Genomic DNA, 20,090 nt, shown 5'->3' on the forward strand with positions numbered 1-20,090 from the left:
AAAAATAGTTTGAAAGAGCAAGGTAAAAAAAGGTTAAAAAAAGGTTAAAAAAGGTAATGATTTCATGTTAGCTTTGAGGAACAAAAGGCATCTTCAGCCAATTTCTTCACAGACAGAGGTGAGGTATCAGCTCTTTTTCTTAGACCACTTCCCCTTTTGATATTTTGATGCCAGTGGAAATGCCAGAGCACAAATAGCTTCCTGCTACTTCTTCATAGAGACCTGCACAGCTTTTTTTGTTACTTGAACTCAATCCCTAGTGTCAGATAAACAAAAACATGCTGCTCCAGCTCCTTATACTTTCCGCTTCCCATTTTTCCCAGGTGCCCTGGATCCCCCTCCCACTCCAGTGCAAACCCTCTCTCTGCAGTAACTGTTTTGCAAGAGGTGGCTCTACACCAAGGACTGGTAGCTCCTGCTGAGTTTTTCTTTGCTCGTTTTGTTGATTTATTAAGAGATATCACATTAGGTTTGGTTTTGTTTTTTTTGTTTTTTTTTTTTTTAAATTTGAGTCACATAATCCCCAAAATAAAGAGCTGAATCTTCTGTAAAACTGCTGAAAATAATGTAGCTTTGGAGGAACGTGAGTTGGAAGCAAAGGACAGTCATAAAAGGATTTGGAATGTTGTTTTATATCTGCTGTACTGGAAGGAACTAATGGTGATCTTGTTCAGAGTGCTTCTAGGAATCACGGGATTATAGAATGATTTTGGTTGAGAGGGACCTTAAAAACCATCCCATTCCACCCGCTGCCATGGACAGGGACACTTTCTACTATCCCAGGGTCCTCCAAGCCCCATCCAGCCTGGCTTTGGACACTTCCAGGGGTACCACAGCTTCTCTGAGCAACCTGTGCCAGGGCCTCCCCACCCTCACAGGGAAGAATTTCTTTACTCAGACCGAGTCTTCTACTCAGACTTTACTCAGATAACAGGGTAAGATGATCCATTTCTCACTGACCCCTTGAATTCATCCCCTCTGAGCAGCACTACTGGAAGCCCTATCAGAACAGAGCTCCTTGTCCTGGTCAAGGAGAGGATTTGGAGAAGCAACGTAGAAACTTGTAGGGAAACTGCCAAGTGGGAAAGTCATTGGTGAGAGATGGCAGTGAACATGCTGCTGTTTCCAGAAGGGTTCTCACTGGTGCTGCTGGACTCTCAGACTGTGGGCTGATGTAAATAAACCACTTGTACAGTGAGCATGTGTCCCCTGAGTGCACCGAGTATCCTGTGCTAAAGTAGAAATGAACTGTTGCTTTGCCAAGGAGATGAGAGCAATTTAGCTCCTTGAGCTAATTTAGAAACCAAAAGTTAAAATGTCCCTTGGGAAGAGACTGTTTAGGAATAAAGCTATTGGCTAATTAGGCTTAATTGCATTGTCTTGGGACAAGTGATTTATTAGGCCAATCTAGGCCCATGATGGGCCTGCAGGGGTGTGTTCTCGGATTCACCAACTGCATGGCAAATATCCAAGAGCATTTTTTAACTTTCCAGTGAGTCTCTGGGAGAAGAAACGAGAGAGGTTAATGTGCACTCACATCATCTATTCCCATTCTTATTTCTTTGGCTCCTTTTATGTGGCTCCCATGATTGTCTCCTTGTTCTCTGTCGAGCATTTTCTCTGTCTCTTCCTTCAAATCCTTCCTTGTAATTAAGCTGTATCTTCAAGCAATCTCACCTCTTGTCTCATTATAAATATCCTTCTTATTCTTTCCTCCCTGAAGGCCTTCCCCTTTGTTTTGTCCTCTTTGCCCTGGCTGGATTTTAAGGAGATTGTGAAGGTGCCGTGTGTGAACTCTGCACCACCTCTGGGACGGTCGGTGTGAGTGTGGAAGAAACGCGTTGTTCTCATTCCTGAGTGCATTCCCACTCATCCCTCCTCCTGGATCACACTGAAGGGACATCACTTGATGCTGGGCCGTGGTCCTGCCCCACTCCCAGCCTCGGGAATGAGAGGGAGGAGGCTCTTTTCCTCTGTTCCTCCCACATTTCCTTTCTCATGGCGTGGTGTAAGACACAACTTCTCCAACACATGAAAAGAACCCACAGGCTCAGTCTGATGGAAAGGTGAATGTAGCCTGAGGGCGACTCTTGCATCCTGTTAACGAGCAAGGAAGGGATCCCAGGGCTCTCCTTGGAGTCCTGGTGGTTGCTGTGATTTCCCCTCAAATTCAAAGGCCGCGTGTTGTTATCTGCCTCTGTGCCTCAGTTCTCCACTTCCAGGCAGGTAGATTTGAAAGCACTTTGCTGTGTCTTGATTTTTTTAATCAATAAGACAAAGCAGCAAACTTCCTTCCTGCTGAATGAATTTGCAGGAATGCAATGCTCGTCCTGGTGTTACACACCTCTAAGAAAAATGGAAAAGAAAACCTTCTTTGCCTGTTTTTTTTAATAAGTCACAAAAAGAGGTGTTATTTCTCCTCTTATTCTTATCCATTCGTCTGTGTGTTTCTGTAGCCACCTCACAGAACCTTTCTATATTAGGGAGGAAAGGTTTATTTTTAATGAAAAACCTCTAGTAAATCTTCTGCCATTTCCACTAAGAGCTCGCTTACCTCTGTGCAGAAATGTGCTGGAACTAATGCAATTTTACATCTGGGATTTCCTACTAGATGTTGACTCACTTCCAGTGTTTGATCATTTTTCACTTTTTCTACTTCAGAAATTTTGGAGCTTTCTCCACAGCCTTCCTCCTAAGATTCTCAGTTAAACCTTTAGTCTGCACATGCCCCTTAAAAATGAGATTTGCTCATGCTTTTGTATTGGTTCATTAGACCACAGTGGGGAATTGTGTCTAATTTCTCCTTACAGAAAGTGCTTTGATGTCATGGTATGGATTGAAATTGCCCTAAGCTGAAAGCACCAGCAAGAGCCTTTATGCTTTTGTACCATCAATGGTTACCAGTTTTCTCTCCACTTATGTCCCTTGACCATATTCCTGTAATTGTCAGCTGTGTGTTCAAGATGGGTTTTTGTGCCCAGGATGTTTCCCAGTTCATGTCCCTGACCTGGCTGAGCACCTCTCTGGGTTTAGCTGCAGCTCTGGAGTCACACGTACAGCTCACATCGTGGTTCATCTCTCAGCCAGCACCTGACTCAAACCAAAAGTGATTGGAAGGTCATTGCTCAGGTCAAGGAAATATTTCAGTCTTGTTATTTCTTGCTAAGTTAGTGTTCTGGGTTTGTGCATGGGGGGGATTATGAAAGGAAATTTTTTTTCTTTTGCTTGGTTTACCACTTTTGCCTATTTGTTTCCACATGTTTATGGGGTTTCTAGTACTCATACTCTCTCTTTCTCCCAGTTAAAACTTCTTTCCAGCACTCAACCAAGATTACATCTCAACAGGTCAGAAGCCTTCATATTTTTCTTTTTTTTTTCTCTCCCTTAATCAACTCTATTTTATCTTAAAGTCCAGCAAAAGACATCCACAGCCTGCTGTATTTTATTTCTTACTCATCTCCACAAGTCTTTGGAATCAAGAGCTTCCTAGGGGCCATCATGACATATATTGTCTATTCTTGCCCACTCACTGCAAGCCATCGTTCCTCTCACTTTCCATTTGTGAAATACTTACTTTCACACCTCTTTGTCCCTGCTGGTAAATTTTTGCTGTCACAGTGACTACTCCTCGTTTGTCACCAGAGTAATTTTCAGTGCTTGCTGGCAGCTGCCTCTTGCTGCCTTTCCACTGCGTGGAAACTGCAGGGCAGCTCCAGCCACAGAGAGCTCACTCAAGTGTCTGGAGAGAAGTTTCTGGTGAAGTGCTGGGAGAAACGCAGAATCCTCCCTTTCCTTTTCCTTTCCCTAATTTCTCAGTCAGCATGACATCAATTCACTGATCTAATCACAGCAGTACAACTGTTTTGGGAAAACGTTAGGGTTCTTTTTGTCCCATGCCATGAAAAACAGCTGCTCAACGTGAAGAATTATTTATTATTTTCTTCAGCCATGTACAGATTATTGAGCAAAAATGGAATAATTTCCTACTGAAATCTGGTTTTTCAGCATTCCCTCTTGTTTTCACTCTCAGTTTTCTGAGATGACTTTCAAGCAAATGCATTGTGAGCTAGGGGAGGGAGATTTTGTCAGGTTGTTTTGAAGGTCAGAGTTGCAGGTACAGTTATTTTTTGACAGGAGAATAAGTCCATAATAATGTCCTAATTTGATGCTTCTCCTCTGCTTCTGCAGTGAGAGGAGATTGGAGCTCCTGGAACCAGTGCTGGACCTCATGTCAAATGTGATATATTTACATTGGACCTCATGTCAAATCTATTTGGGACCCCATAAGACTGCTAGTTTATGTGCTAATGAAAATTTAGGCAATTGCAGCCCAACAAAGAAAGGCTCCACTCCATAGTCACATTATTCTTGTTTTCTAGTGATGGATGGAATTTAATCTTTTTGAAGAGAAATTCTTTAAAATAACTCTGAATGATGCCCATTTCTGTTCTTCCTTAATTATTTCATGTCTTAGACTTCAGCCGAAAAGACTTCACCCGAGCTTTCCTCCTTCAGTATCACTTAGTAAATGTTTTGTAACACAACTACTGGATTCTGTGGCAAACTTGCTGGCACTTGAAACTATGAATTCAATTAGTTCTAGCCACTACCATAAAAAAAAAAAATGATCTCATCTAATGTGGATTGTTTCTTGTTTCAGGCAAAGAGCAGAGGTGACAACTTACATTTTAGCTAATAAGAATTCTGCTGTGATAAAGGTCTTGCATTAATATTGTGATTACTCTATTCAGAAACAACAAAGACCCAAGGAAGCGCAACTTCCCAGATCGTAAAAATTTTATGTTGTATTTCAGTCAGCTACATTTATTATTTAGAAATCTATCTAGATATCCTCCCCTGAAAGATTTATTCAAGGGATTGCAGAAACTGTATAGTTCAGTAAATGCATCATAGTAATCAAAACTTTACAAGTCTCCTTTAAGTCAGAATTCACATTTAAAAGTAGCTCTAAGAGGGTTTGTTGCTTTCACTTGTTTAATTTAATCTATTTGAAACAGTCTAGAAAAAAAAATTAGGGAATTCTAAAAGAGTATAACTTGTTTTTTTTATCACCATAAAATAATTGAGAGCTATTCAGTACTTTATAAAAATCACTGAGAACTTTATTAATATCTCTATGAGTAAATTGGCTCCCTGCTTGATTTTTAATTTCTGGTGTTAGGCAGAATATTCAATTTCCCCTTACTAAATGTGTGAACATACTGTTGGCTCTATTCCCCCTTTTCATATATCTGATATTTGGCCAGTGAAAGTGTTATATGAGCACTTTGTGATAATAGTTGTTCATAAGCTGATTTAACAGTTTTTAATTCAACTTCATTAGCCTTAGGGGGTTTGGTTTTGGTTTTTTTTTTTTTTTTTTTTTTTTTTTTGTGAAATCTTCTCCTGGGATTTAATTTAGACTCCCATCTTGTCTGCTGTTGGATCATACCTTCCTTTTGCCTGATCATGGCGAATGAAATTATCGTCCCTTACCGCCAGCGCCTCAGAGGTTCGGTGGAGAGCCCTGAGAGGCTCCAAAGGGCCCTGATTGGATTGGCAGCATTGCAGCCATCCCTCTTCCTCATGCCCTGGCCAGAACAACTTGTCTCCTGCTACAAAAGGGAGCTCAATCTCCTTTTGTTTTGACCTGGAGGGGTAATACGGATGGACGTGTTGAAATTGGTGCATTCCCACTTGCATGGAGCCTAAAAGGTTAACAAGGTAAAAATCAATCCAGGAGGAGTGTGTGCACCCTCTGTCTTCAAGCACCCAGGAGCTGTAAATCACTTTGTACTGACCAAACAGCCCAGGTTTTTCACCCAAGAGCCTCTCTAACGGTGGCAAGTTTTGTTAAATCACCTACCTCGAAGAGTAGCAAAGCTCAGGGAGCCGAGAGCTGCCCGGCTGCTTTTGGAAAGAGGGTGATTACTCAAATCTAGAAGTTTCTTAATTCTATCCAGTGCAGTTGCATAGTTTAGTGTCATTGTTTGAATTATGAGGCTTTTTCAGGATTTGGGTCTTTGCTGTTAAAACTTGCTGCTAGGCAGAAAGTGAGTTTAGCTATTTTTTGACCAAGACAAGCCTCAAAATAGAGGAGAAAAATTGTCTCCCTTTAGATGGTACTGAAAATGCAAGCCTCTTAACAGAAGAAAAATGTCATGCTATTAGCCTCTAATACAATCACATTACTTTGGTCCTTTGACAAAGTAAAGCCTCATTGATATTAAATATGAAAAGTTACTACTTTCACAGTAGCAACTTTTCATAAGGAGTTTTGATTTTTTTCCACTGAGTTCTAAGAGACTGGCCCATTAATAATGTATGGCGCCGCTCACAAGTCACATATGCTTAATAATTAGGAAACATTTGTAATGAGTTGAAAAGGGTAAGGAAAGCAGCAGAGTGTGTGCAAGTCCTAAACTACAGAAGTCTGAGGCTAATAATTACCTGGGCTTCAAAAGCTTTTCAAATCCTAACAACAGATCCTGCTTAAAATTAACAGGCACTGCACAGAAGAGAATAATGAACAACTCCAAGCTTACCATTTGGGATAAAGGATAGCTAAAAAGATATAAAGGAGGAAAAAAAAAAAAAAAGGCTTTAAATATAGCTTCTGGCAATCTTGGCAAAGTTTTCTGAAGGAGACTGTGAGAGTTAGGTTTGAAATATTGCTGAAGTCGAACAGGGGTAGCTGCTATAAGTCCCTTAATCCCCTGTGCAAATCCTAGCCCTTACAGATATATACTGTGGGGCTACTCCGTACCTGATAGCTTCTCACTATGGGAGGAATTTCACCTACACAAGGGGGTTAAAATCACTGAATTCTTGATTTCAGTGATGAAATTGGGAGTTACTTTTCCATTATTCTTTGTTTTGATTGAACAGGCCCCTCATCATTTCGAACATCATTTGTAATGTCCTTTCTCCCTTTCAGTGAGCTGTCAGCAGGGAAGCTCTGGGTCACAGCAGGACCCTGCTGGGGTGCTCAGTATGGAGAGGGTGGAGAGGAATAACATTGCCCATCCACTTGGGCTTGTTTTGTTTCAGCATAGCTGTAAAATGCTAGGTGGAATTAAGCAATAGAAATACTGATTTTTTTTTTAATACCTTATCAGAAATGCCAGTTAAGAGATCTAGATCAAAAAAAATTTTAGATTCTGAAATTAATAGAAACCTAACACTGGCAACAATTTTTGAGGGTGAGGTGATAATTTTGGGAAAGGCTGACTGGAGCGGAAAAAAACAAGTGACATTAGCTTTGCCTCCACATACCCTTTCTTTATCTGCATATTAAAAAATAAAAAATCCTGTATGTGATACTCCAAATAAATCTACCTCTTCATCCTTACACGGTCCTCATTTCTAAATACATGAGCACATTTTTACAAGTATATTCTCCTCCCTCACTGCAGAGTTAAGGATGTCCTGAGCAGAATTCCTAGAGATGAGGGCTTAAGGCATGGAGAGACCAAATGACTCATCAATGATCAGACAAGTCTGTGATAGCAAAGAAAATTGAAACTCCTTTTCAGACTCCAACCAGTGAGCCAAAAATATGCCATGTAAAGCAAGGAGCAGGTTTTTCTGTTTTCTTAGTTGGTGTGTATATGTGTCATTCTATTTATTCTGAGTTTTGGCATTGAATCCAAAGAAACACAATCATGCCCGTGTGCTTGCAATAAAATTAAAGCCATAGAAATTAAATTAAAACATATAAAAATTGCAATTAGAAGGCTGCAGTAAAATTAATACAGAGTAGAATGCAAAGAGTTGAGCCCAGCTGTTGAGCCTGGGGACCAGGTCTGTGCACAGAGGTTGTGGAGAGCTGTTTGTGGATTTGTGTGAGAGTAAGGTGGCTTTGAGGGGATGATAGAACTGCTTCTGTGAGTTTGGTTTCCAGCACTGACCTTTGAGTGCAGCAGCATTAGGAGATGCTCCTGCTGAGGACCTGAATCCTGGGTACTCTTTCTCTCTGCATTGTGTTACATGGAGCCCAGGAAACTGGAGCAATGTGCCTCAAAATGTGGAATTAAACTTTCAGTTGAGCTTGAGATTCATATATGAATGTAAGGCATGTTCAGGAATATTTTTGGGTTTGGGGAGCTGACTGTACCATTTGTTGGTTTGGGGTTTTTTGATTTAGTTTGGTTTGGTTTGGTTTGGTTTTTTCAATCCTGGAATTTGAAATATGAAAGTTGGGCTTTTGGTGGGGTACCACCATGTTTTCCTAGGCAGAAGGATGATGGTCAAACATGTGGATTGACCATCCAATCCACAATAAAGATGTGGATTGTTCCTAGCTCCAGGCTGGCTCCAGCGTCCAGGCTTTTCGTGTCCTTCTGTAGTTTAATTTCTAAGACCTCTTGGGTGTTTATGTCACACATTTCCTTCTAAGAGAGTGATATTTATCGATTAACCTTTTTCCTCATAACTTGTGTCACACTGCACTTGTGCCTGTTTGCCTGTCTTAGGTCTTTAGGGTGTCTTGAGACATGGATGTCCTCTTCAACCAGCCAGTTATGCCATGGACATACAGGACTGCAAGGAACTGGATTTAATGGTTATTTTTGGTCCTTTCATTCTTTTCCCTGCCTTTGCAGACATGGCATAAGATCTGCCTGGCTCTGTGTAATGAACTTTGGGAGCAGTGACAAGTCTCATTAACTCCTCACAGCTGATTCTTCCTCATGGCTGGAACAGCAGCATGAAAAAAATCAGACAAATCTTTGCCAACACCTGGATGCTTTTGCAAAATTAAAGCAATGTGTGAATGAAGAGCTTAGCTGCCACCCAACAGCTTCTTTGTGGACACAGCCTGGCCCCAAACTGCCTGTTTATGATTTGGCTTAATCCATCCTTTCATAAACATAACACGCTTTGCTGGTATATGCTCCTAATATAATCTAAATAATGACTATGAAATTTCCAGCTCGCTTTGTGACCTGATAAGGGAGAGGAGAAAAAACTGCTCCATGTCCAGGGAAGCTGGAAGATGTAAAATCAAGAACTACAAATTTCACACTGTATTCCTGTAGCTTTTCAACTTGCCTTCCTCTGGATGTGACGTGATTATCTCTCACAATATAATGACAGGATATTTCCAACACAGTGCCCTGGACTGTAAAAGCTGGGCCACATTAATGGTATTTCCCTGTTTTCTGTACCACTACTCGAGAGTTTCTGTCTCTTTTTCTTGCTGAGAAGGGAAACGAGACCCGTGTTGCTCCAGGCTGTAAATTATAAATGAGTAGCATGATCATCTGTAACACTGAAGCAAAGGTCAAAGTAATTTTTTTTGTATTTCTCCTGTGCTCTTTAACTGGATCTTCTTTGATGTTTACACTGCACATGCAACATGGTCATTATATCCTGCACTCATTAACGCAGCTACAAACGAGATGACTCAAGCCATGAACAACCAGTGCTTCAGTCTAATGCAGACAGAGATGAAGGAGGAAAATGAGCTAAATCAAAATACTTATTGAAGGGATTGTTCCCTGGTGTAAATGTCCTTGAAGAGAGTATGACTAAATAAGGGGATGCGGTTCCCTTCTGCAGTAGTTTTCCAGCCCAGCAAACCTTTGTTCATTGATTTGTAAAACAAGAGAACATTTTGGAGTTAAAAAAAAAAAGAATTTGAAGACCTTTCAGCAATATTTAACTATATTCTTTCTTGTTTCATGAAAGAGAGCTAATAACAGTTTGCTTTAAATTTTATGTGGCACATGTAAAAATTCTGTGCAAAGACTGGAAGTGGCAGAATTCCCTGGGAAAGTCTCAGTGTTATCAAACTATGAGGGCATAGACAAAGTTGGATGGGTCCTTCAGCAACCTGGTGCAGTGGAAGGTGTCCCTGTCCATGGCAGAGATTGGAAAGCAACGCTCTTCATGGTGGCTTCCGACCCAAACCATTCTATGATGGTTTTATTTGAGGCATAGAATGGAACAACCTATTGTAAAAGTTGTTTTCTAACAGCAGTGGGCTTGTAGGAACATGCTCACCTTGCAGAAAAAGACACAACTAGTTTGGCACTAATTTACTCTCATTTTTGGCGTGATTTCTCAATGGATTTAAAATGTGCTCTTGGTCCAGGATGGAGAGATGTTCTTTGTGGGGATGTTCCAGGAGCACCTCTGCTGGGCAGCCTTGGGAGGCTGCTGGGGATACCTGGGACTGGCAGCAGGATGCTGCAACTAAAACCTACCCATTGCTGACATAACAACTTTGATTAGTGATGTGTTAAAACAAGGGCTCAGCCTGGCAAGATTTGCATTTTTTAATTTATAATCGAACATTTGCTAGATTAGACCTTTATCTCCTTAGACACTGATTTTTAGCACACATCCCACAATGAGTTTTATTTGCCATGGGAAGCATGTAACTTGACACTCCCATTGCTAACATATTTAAGGTGTTTTCAATCACAAGCACATCATATATGGCTTTTCAGAGCCTTCCACATCATGTGTTTTGCCAAAATGTATGGGTTTAAATTCAGAATCTACTTAGATCTTGGTGCCTTTGTTTTTGAGGCAGGAACATTTGAAATGGGGACTGCAGTTCAAAATGCTCACTTTGCATGCAGAGTAACAACTCTTTAATAAGAATTTTTACTGCAGTGAGTTAATGTGCAGTTTTATTGCCTATTATTTTTAGTGAGCATTTATAAAGCGTTATGTTTGGGGTTTAACACCTTAGCTCTCTCCCATCACAACAGGTTGAAATTTGGCATAGCCGTGGCAACCTTCATTTCAAAATTTTCACAGAAAATTGTAAACAGCAAATCGCTATAATTTGTGAAGATTTTGTTAATTTCCATGCTTTGAAGCCTGTCAACTTAAATGTCAAATAACGTGACATCCATATGGACCATTAGATCAATGAGAGTGTAGGACCAGAGCTGCCTCAAAGTGCACATCCTGCAGTGACACCTCTGAAGATCTAGAACAGCCAAAAGAGAAAAAATAAAAAAGAGGAAAAGCAAATTGTCAGATTATGGGTAGGAAAGGGCAAGACAGCTAAAACTGTCTTAAAAAAAAAAAAAAAAATCCTTCATTCTGTCATTTTGGAAAAGTTTTGAAATTTCTCTTTCCAAGTTGCCTCCGTGGTGCTGCAGCTGAGATCTGGGTTGAAGCCAACTTCAGAATTAGCGAGTTTTGAGCATTCAAAGTGCAACCAGAGAGCTTTTCATCAGCCCTGCTCTGGGTAATGGCCTGATTGATCTGTGTTTTGTTTTCCTTTCTGGGTGTGGTCCAAGCGGAACCACAGTATTGTTCTCTCCTTCTCACAGACTGTTAGTCCAGATGTTTTATTTCCTATGGATTTATTTTCTGCTTAAAACTTTTTGAAATTCGTAGGCTGTGTGTGCTGTTGGTATCAGTAGATTGTTGCAGGAAAATACAATATTCAGGGTTTACAGTGCAGAGTTGTCTATATATTAAAGAGTTCCTATAAAATAACTGAAATATCTTTTATTATTCGAAGCATCAGTAATGGAGTCACCCAGGCAGAGGCTCCGTTGTGCTTTATTTGGGGTGTGCTCATCTTGGCAATGTAATATCTCATTTAAAATGGATGTATATTGCACTATTAATTTTCATGGGTCTCAGAATAATAAAAACATCAGGCAGCAATAAAGAAAAAAACTTGCCTTTTCTGTAGACCCTCTGTTTAGATGCAGCTCACAGAAGTAAACATAAAACCTGTGTTGTTATACAGAAATACGAACTACCTTATTTTACAGTCTGCAGTATTCATATAACAAGTTTCTAACTCAAATATGGTCTTGATTCTGCTGAGCTCAGCTCTTTTAGGCAAACTACAAAATGCTCCTTTAGGGAGGGGCCATGACTTTCTTTTCCCTGTTTGCTTCCAGGAAGGCTGATCTACTGTGACCTTTACATATAGATTTTTTTTATCATTACAAGTTTGGTCAGGCTTCATTCCTAAAATTTTGCTATCTGGCATGGGGAAAACTGAGCAAAGCCTTGGCAGAAATGATGTCCTCTATGTCCAGATCTGGAGAGCTGAGAAGTTCAGGAAGGAGCCTGTGATGGTGGTTTCTTGATATTGTAAAAGCATTGGTACAGGAGAATCTCAAGTAGGACAGAGATTATTATATAATGCTGAACTGATTATTATTATAATATATTATATTGATTATTATTATACTGATTATTATTATTTATATTATATAATACTGATTATGAATCACTGATATCAGTGTGTGCTGAGTTAAAAAGTGGAGAACCCAAGGGAGGTGGGGAAAAATTCCCTGATTTTGCAATATTGGCCTTATCTGCAGTGCCCTGGCAGTAGGTGATCCAGTGCATCCAGCTCTTTAGAAAACTGTTTATAGCAATGCCCTCGAATGTATTTTCCATTAAATATGAACTAATAATGAGTAACTTTAGTGTCCAAAGTCAGACATATTACCTTTTAAATAATTGTATGGGCTTTTTTTTTAAGAGATGATCTTAAAAGAAGGAATATTGCATTAAACTAGTTTGAGGGTTTTTTTGTTTAAGACAATTTTCTGGAGAATAAGTTTAGTTCAGGAAAATAATCTCACAGTAAGGATGAAGCAGTGCCCAGACAATCCTTTTTCCAAGGTCTTGTTGTCTGCTGCTTGTTCACCAAAACATTATTTTCTTGGTGAAACTAAGGTTTTATAACTCCTTTTAGCCTAGAGTATTCATTAAACCAAGTTTAAGAGCAGGGGAAGAATGGTTTGAATTTAATGCCTTGGAATCAAACAGTGGAAATATTTCTGTACTATTTTTTGTGAAGTAAATTCAGAGAAAATGGATATTGTTAAAATCAATAGTTAATTGAAAGATATGGTGTGTTTTATCATTTGCAGTAAAAAGAGAAATTCTCAAATGTTAATGTTAAGTTTTTAGTGTGAACTCTTTCTAGAATTTATTGCATTTTTATCTCATTGATACAAATAAAATGTATTATTAGAAATGCATATATTGCTTAATCTGATATAATTTTTACTACTCAAAGCTAAATTAAAAGATATTAAGATTTCTATTAATTTTTTTTCTTTAAAAAAATATTAGGCTAATCGGATGGTGGGGCCATGACTACAAAACACGATTCCTCATGGAAAACAGTATGTACTTATAAACTCTCAATGTTATTTGATTTATTTATGTATAACCAGCTTCACTTTTGTAGCCATTTGAGGAGAAAGGAGAGAACTTGGCATTTCCTCATTTATGTTAAAGGCATTAGGCTAAACTCATCCTAAATATGTGAGGCAGTGGAGTTAACAAAATAAGTGTTGGATTAAATTTGGGTTTGGGCATAAGGGTTTGACTGTCTGCTCCTAGATATTTTGCTGAAATACCTTCAAAATGCAGATATAGAATAAGGATGAAACTTTCAAAGTATCTCAGTGAATTAAATTCATGAATCTCTGAAGAGAGAGCCACTGGGGTAATATCTTTCTTCAGGATTAATTCCACTGGAATTAATGAGAAATTATACAAATAAAGGTAAGGCAACCTGACATAAGTAATGAAATCCCACTAATGTTTCAGCATTTCCAAATTTCCTGCACTAGGGAGGGATGGGTTGTGAGACAAACCTGCTCTGAAATACTGAAGTGCTTATTGTCCCAACACAAAATGAGAACTCCTGTCCAAATCTGACAGCTAGACTGTTCAGCTCCAGTTTAAACTATGGCAGAGAGAATATCCTGAGGGAACAGGATGAGAAAGGAGCTTTTTTGGTTTGATTGGTTGCTTTGTTTCTAATACATTTTTAATTTTCTGTGGCAGTGCCTGTTGATGTGGCTTTGGCTGGAGAGCACCTCTCTAATAGCCACAGTCTGCTCTTTGTTTTCAGACCAAATGCAAGAGAGTGGCACTATGGAAAGCCAGCAGGAGACACAAATTGCCTTGAAACACTGCTAGAAGAAGAAAAAAAACGTTGTTTATTCATTTCCAGGAGCAGTTTAGAGGGGAGAAGTTGGGCATTACAGAATTAGCCAGTCTGCTGTGTGTGAAAAGCGTTTCCTCCACCGCGTCCTCCCGCTCCGGCGCTGGAGCGTGAGATATGAACGGTGACACGGAACTTACAGCCAGGCTTTTGTAGGTTTATTAAATAGATTCTGTGAGATTTCACAGCCCAAAGTCTAGGCAACTCCTCTCCTGAAGTGGCCTGAAGCTACACTTAGCTGCATATGCAACCTCCCCTGTGTCTCGTCAGCTCAATAAAGTGAAGGAACGTGATTCCTTGCGCCGCGTGAGCGTGCCTCTGCTGACTTGGAATTTCTCTGCCTCGTGCCAGCCTTAAAAGAGATTCAAGTGTAAAGGTGGTTTTAACACACACCATTTAAACAAATTAATTGCCGTTCTCTGGTTCCCATGAAGCTGCTAATGAGGTCTTCTGCTGGATAAAATTGGGCTTCTCTCGAAGTTGAAAGTATTAGCTGGGAATAGATTACTATTTCCTTTTAATGACCGATTCCTACGGGCCACATTAGGGAAATATTTTACTGCGTGAGGACAGGCTTCAAGATAAGGTCCAATCCATTAAAATGAAGAAATCAAAAACACTAATATAAGTTATTCATTTTCCAGAATTACAACTAAGTGAAGGAATTAATGGATTCCGGTTATCAAATCCTCCAATTTTACTGGTCTGTGCCCTGCATGCCAGTTTAGAGGTAAGTAATTGCTTTACTTTGAGCCTGAATTTAAGAGTATAAAAATGTTTAATGAATGTTATGTGTATTATTGCTGCCTCCCTTAAAGAAAACTGTAAACTATTTGAAAATTGAAAGAGAGAAGTAATGAAAAGCAAACAAAATAACCCCACATCCCTGAGAGACCAAGGCCTTCAATGAATATACTCATCTCCCTACATCTCTCACAAACTCTGCTGGAGGACCCCGAGTTGGACCCAGGGTATCTGAGGTTTGAACCTCCGAACCCCAACTCTAGTTATGTGTTTCTCCCTGCTTTTAGGAGCTCAGTACAAACAGCACCTTTATCCCATAGAAATATTTAGGGCTCAAAATCATAGAATAATTATTTGAAGTTGGAAGAGATCTCTGAGATCACCAAGTCCAACAGTGACTGGTCTCAGTACTGCTCATGGGAAGGATTATGCTTAGCATCTTCCTATGGAGGAATCATGCAAAAGTTGCATTCAGAGCTGCTGCTTCATATATTCCACCAGGAAAGCAGACTTACATCCTTTATGAAATAAAATTAGGTATCCTGAGTGTCCTGGATCAACCGATCCAGTGACTCAGGGAACCTGTTCAGCCTTTGATTACAAACAGAAGAGACAGAAACTATCTGCAAATGTTTCCTAAAAGGGGAATTCATGAGTGTGGCATAGCTCCAAATGTCTTTTCTTTCACAGAATCGTTAGTTTTCTAGGGGACAAAGCAGCAGAGCCCCATCTCTGACCTACCTCTGTATGAATCACTGACATTGTGGCTGTGGGAAGGGCAGTCCTGCCATAGAGAGCCAATTCCTCCTCAGAAGGTGTGATCCATGTGCTGAAAACCTCTGATCCTCAATGGGGAGCACAGCCCACCCCTGTTTGAGGGCATGGAACTGTTCCCCAAATATCTGTGTTTTATGTTCCAGCATTTCTCTTAAGGATGCTTCACCCCTGAAATCAGGACCCTTGCTCTCTGTGGCTCAAAAAGGGTTTGTTACTCAGATTTACCTGCTACATGCAATATATTCTACTATAAAATCATCCTTAAGCTGGTTTTCAAGGCAGCATTGAGGAGAAAAAAATGGCAGAAATGGCAGAAATTTATTTCTGATTAGCATTCCGTAAATTCTAGTGGAATGGCTGAGCTGATGCTGGAACAAAGAGCAGTGTCCAATCCCTCTACTATATTTACTGAAAAAGCAGCATCTTAAGCAAACGAAGTCAGAAAATTGCCGGTTGTGATCTCTCCATCTTACATGCAACGCTGAAGGACTGCAAAGGGCACAGCCATGCTTCTTCTTCCGCCTGACAATTTATTTTTTTTTTAGCCCTTAAACATCCAATATATTGTTTTAAACTTTATGTGACCTTCGAGATAAGCTGAAAGCTATTCTGCCATGACCCAGATTGTCAGTGCTCGGGTTTGTGTGGGCTGGTGTCATTTAGCCCACTGCAGGGAGTCTGGAACAATGAGGGCTGAGCAGTTTCCATCGCCTCCCCTTTCCCTGCCCACATTACCTTTTGGCACAGCCAGGATTTCCCAGTGCTAATTGCTCTAATACAGTGGGAAACAAAATAGTTTTCATGTCTGGCAAGAGATGGCTAGTGAAATTGCATGCCACCTTCACTGGGACACATTAAGCAGAAGGCAGTGTTTCCAATGGAAACAATGAAAACTGCAAGTGTTAATGGATGTTATTCCTCAATAATGCTTAAAGTGACTGTTATGGCACTAGCTGCTGCCTTTTATGGAAAAAAGGGGAGCGCTCTACAGACACATTTTAAAGACCTTTTTCAAAAAATTTCACCCAGGAGACCAAGTATTCCTTGCACAAAGCCTGTGGAAGCAGATTTTTGCGTGCAGCCTAAGGAGATCCATCCCTCACACTCCTGCAAATCCTGGAGGAGTAGGAGGCAGGTCTCTGCTTTCCCTCTAGCAATGGACTGAACAGTCCTGTGTCTGCTCTGCCTGCCTGGGTGGAGAGGGAAGCACCTCTAGATTTGTGTTGACCCGTGCAACTGCTGACTGCCGGTGGCTCTGGTCCCTGTCACATTTATTGCCCTGCAAAGTCTGTCTTACAGCATCCACATTTCGTTTCACAGACACAAATGCAGGGGTTCTTGGTTTTCTGCAGCATCTGGTGGCTGTGATAGCATCAGGGAGTGAGGCTTGGGATATTCTACAAAACAATGATTTCCAGATGCCGCTGCAAACCAGACTTTGTTGTGTTTTGAGTAGGATTTCTCTCTCTTTGTGCTTTTCCAGATTATAATATAAGTAATCTTAAAATTGTTACTTCTCTACTGTGGAACAGTGATTTCTTGAGAGTGAAGATAATGGATTCTCATCCAGGGCACAGCCTTGCCTCTGATTTGCAGCTGCAGTCAGTGGATAGAGAACTGTCCACAAGCACTGATGTGCCAGGACGTGATTTGAGGTGGCTGTTGGGCACTTGCATGTCTGTATCTTGTCATTTCCCCCTGCAGCTAATTCCATGGGAAGAAGTAAAGGGAGGTTTTGAGGAAGGCAAGGGTAAATTGTTTCTGGGGTTGTATTTCCATAATTTCCTGTAATGGAGCCTTCCCAGAGCAAAGTAGGAGCTGACTCACCTTCTGCTCCCAAATTCCTCTACCACATTGATCATGTTTGTGTGGCCAAACAGCACTGCCATTTTCAAGCAGTAATTTTTGCACGTCTCTTGATATTTTGAGTGTCTGAAACTCACCAGTTCTTGTAGCTGTGCCAGAGCATGGAGCTTTTGAAAAAGAATTCAGTGAATGTTTTGGGTTTTTTTCTTTGTGTGGACTAGGGAGACTGAGCCTGTACAGGACTTGAAGCTATAAATTCAATGTTAGTACACATTTTGTGCTTTCACAGACAAGAATTTCTACACCACTCAGGATGTTTCAGTCTTGGCCCTGGGATTTTGTTAGTAGAGTCATTTAGTTTGGAAAAGGCCTCTGAGATCGTTGTATCCATTAAACCAGCACTGCCAGCCCCACCACTAAACCATGTCTCCTCCAGTGCCACACCCATGTGGTTTTGAATTCTTCCAGGGACATTCTTGCCATGGACAGCCTGTTCCCATGCTTGACCACTCTTTTAATTAAGAAAGTCTTCCTAATATCCAAACTAAACCTCTCCTGGTGCCACTTGAGGCTGTTCCCTCTTTTCCTGTCATTTCCTGGGAGAGGAGACCAAATCCCACCTGGCTCCACTCTCCTTTCAAGGAGTTGTAGAGAGTGAGAAAATGTGTACTAAAGGTACATACAAGGGAAAACTCTCATGTGATTTTGAGTTTCTTGCAGCACTCCTGCACCTATGGAGGATTTATGGATCCTCTTTAGACTTGCAGGGGAATGCTCTCTTAGCAAACCAGCTTTGTGTGCAAGTTATTTCTGCAGACACGGATGTGTGTGAAACTTTTAAACAGTGGGCACAAATATCTGTCATTATCTAAAGCACAACATTAACTCATGTTTTCAAAAGCCCAGTCCTGCCATGTTTATGTAAAATGTTTCTCTGCTATTACTACTTGATTCCAGCGATAATGTGTAGAGAGATCTTTTATTTCCTTTTCATTTCCTGCAGCAGCACATTCTCATTCTAATGATGTCAAATCATCACAGGTTTTTACTCAGACTACGATGAAAGCGTTGAGGAGGAAATCCATTCTGCTCACTGGTTACCTGGAATACCTGATAAAGCATTACTACAGTGAGGATAAAGCAAACCCAGGGAAGCCCTTTGTAAGAATAATCACACCATCTCAGATTGAGGAGAGAGGATGCCAGCTCAGTCTGTCATTTTCCCTTCCAATCAAATCTGTGTTTAAAGAGCTGGAGAAGAGAGGAGTAGCTGTAAGTGAATCAAACTTTATCTTCTTAACAACTGACAAACTATTAATTTGCTCTTTTTTTTTCAAATGTAGTCACATATAAGGCAAAAATCCTCTAGGACAATTTCTTACAATTTCAATTTTTACTTGTGCAACTAATCAAATCATAATTTATTTTGTAAGTTATTTGTTAGACTCTGTGTTGCTCTTTCACTGCTGACTTATTTCCAAGTAGTTCTGGAGTCGCTGCTGAGGTCACAGCTGTGTCATGAGTGCATCAGGATGGGAGGGACAGCTACAGATTTTCATGACAAGGAACTCTGAGCCAACATGTGTCCCCTTCTTGATCCACAAATTACCAAAAGCTTTGTGAGGCATCGAGATGGAGCAATGGAAGAGCTGCCATTTCCTTAGAGATGTGTTTCAGCTCTCAGAAAAAGAAGCCAGTGAGCAGCATTTCCCTGTAATGGCACAGTTACCATTTGAGCACTGCTCCGAAAGAATAAAAGTGAAATTTAGGGCCATGAATTGCGTGATTTAGGTGTGCTGGGAGGTGAGACTGATAGCATAATGCCATATAAATGAGATATCAGTTTGATTTCTGCTGGTCTCTCATCTCCCCAAAGTGCACCTCTTTTAGGTTACATATGCTGCTGCTTTGGTGCTGCCAGGGAATTCCAGGAACTCCTGCTTTTAAGAGGGCACAGGGCCTCATGCTGTTGGCTTGTCTTTGCAATGCAGTGATAATTTTCAAATGGAAGAGATTATTATATTCAGAAAAATGTTCAAAATCAAAGTGAGGGGAAGAAAAATGCCGTAATGCCTGTGCCATTACTTCTACGTTTAGAACAAGACACTCACATACTGGAATGGGGTTTTTTGTCCTTTTTTTTTTTGTCATCTCTGTGCCCCTTCAGCTCTGGGTTGCTATAGGCACTAAGGTGAATTTTGGGGCTGCATAGCAGATTTGAACCACTCAATGGCACTGCTAAAGCCTATCCTGAGCTTTGAATCACTTTTTTAGGCAAAACTAGTCTTACTAAATTTTTCACAATCACGCTACTTGCTGTAGCTCCTTGAGGATCCCAAAGGCTTTATCCATGCTTCCTTGTCAGTCCAGTCACTCTTCCTTGAAGACAAGTTGTGGCATTTAAAAATACAGCCTGACAGATAAACATGAAGTGACCTGGATTTACGGAGTGTTCCCTCTCTGTTTTGCAGTGTGACATGCGAGAACCAAACGCTCTCCGCGTCGCCCCAGTTCCTCTCTACAATTCTTTCCGTGATGTGCACAGATTTATTGAAATCCTGGGATCTGCAATTACATCTTCAAAACAAACAGCAAATAATACTGTGCTATCTGGTTCTTATTGATGGCTCAGCCGTACCTTTTAATCTATTTGTGACTAAGATGCATTTATCCTGCTGAGTGATTCTTTGCTTCGAGTAGACCGAGCTATATCCCATGCAATTTGCAAAAAAATGACTGTGCTTGAATAGTTATTTACAACAGACATAGTTTTATTAAAGCTCATATTTCCACTCTGCTTTGACTTTGA

At 40.4% G+C, this 20,090-nt stretch overlaps 1 protein-coding gene across 1 annotated transcript in view; it reads left to right on the plus strand.

Annotated features, from left to right (window-relative positions):
- KYNU (kynureninase) overlaps positions 1–20,090 on the plus strand; it is a 58,993-nt gene extending 38,903 nt beyond the window's left edge. The window contains exons 11-14 of the mRNA XM_066323174.1: positions 13,072–13,124; positions 14,599–14,684; positions 18,323–18,553; positions 19,753–20,090. Of these exons, the coding sequence (XP_066179271.1) occupies positions 13,072–13,124; positions 14,599–14,684; positions 18,323–18,553; positions 19,753–19,905 (523 nt within the window). The 3' untranslated portion in view covers positions 19,906–20,090. The remainder of the gene's footprint in view (positions 1–13,071; positions 13,125–14,598; positions 14,685–18,322; positions 18,554–19,752) is intronic.

Source organism: Sylvia atricapilla, chromosome 7, assembly GCF_009819655.1.
Source record: "Sylvia atricapilla isolate bSylAtr1 chromosome 7, bSylAtr1.pri, whole genome shotgun sequence".
NCBI lineage: Eukaryota > Metazoa > Chordata > Aves > Passeriformes > Sylviidae > Sylvia > Sylvia atricapilla.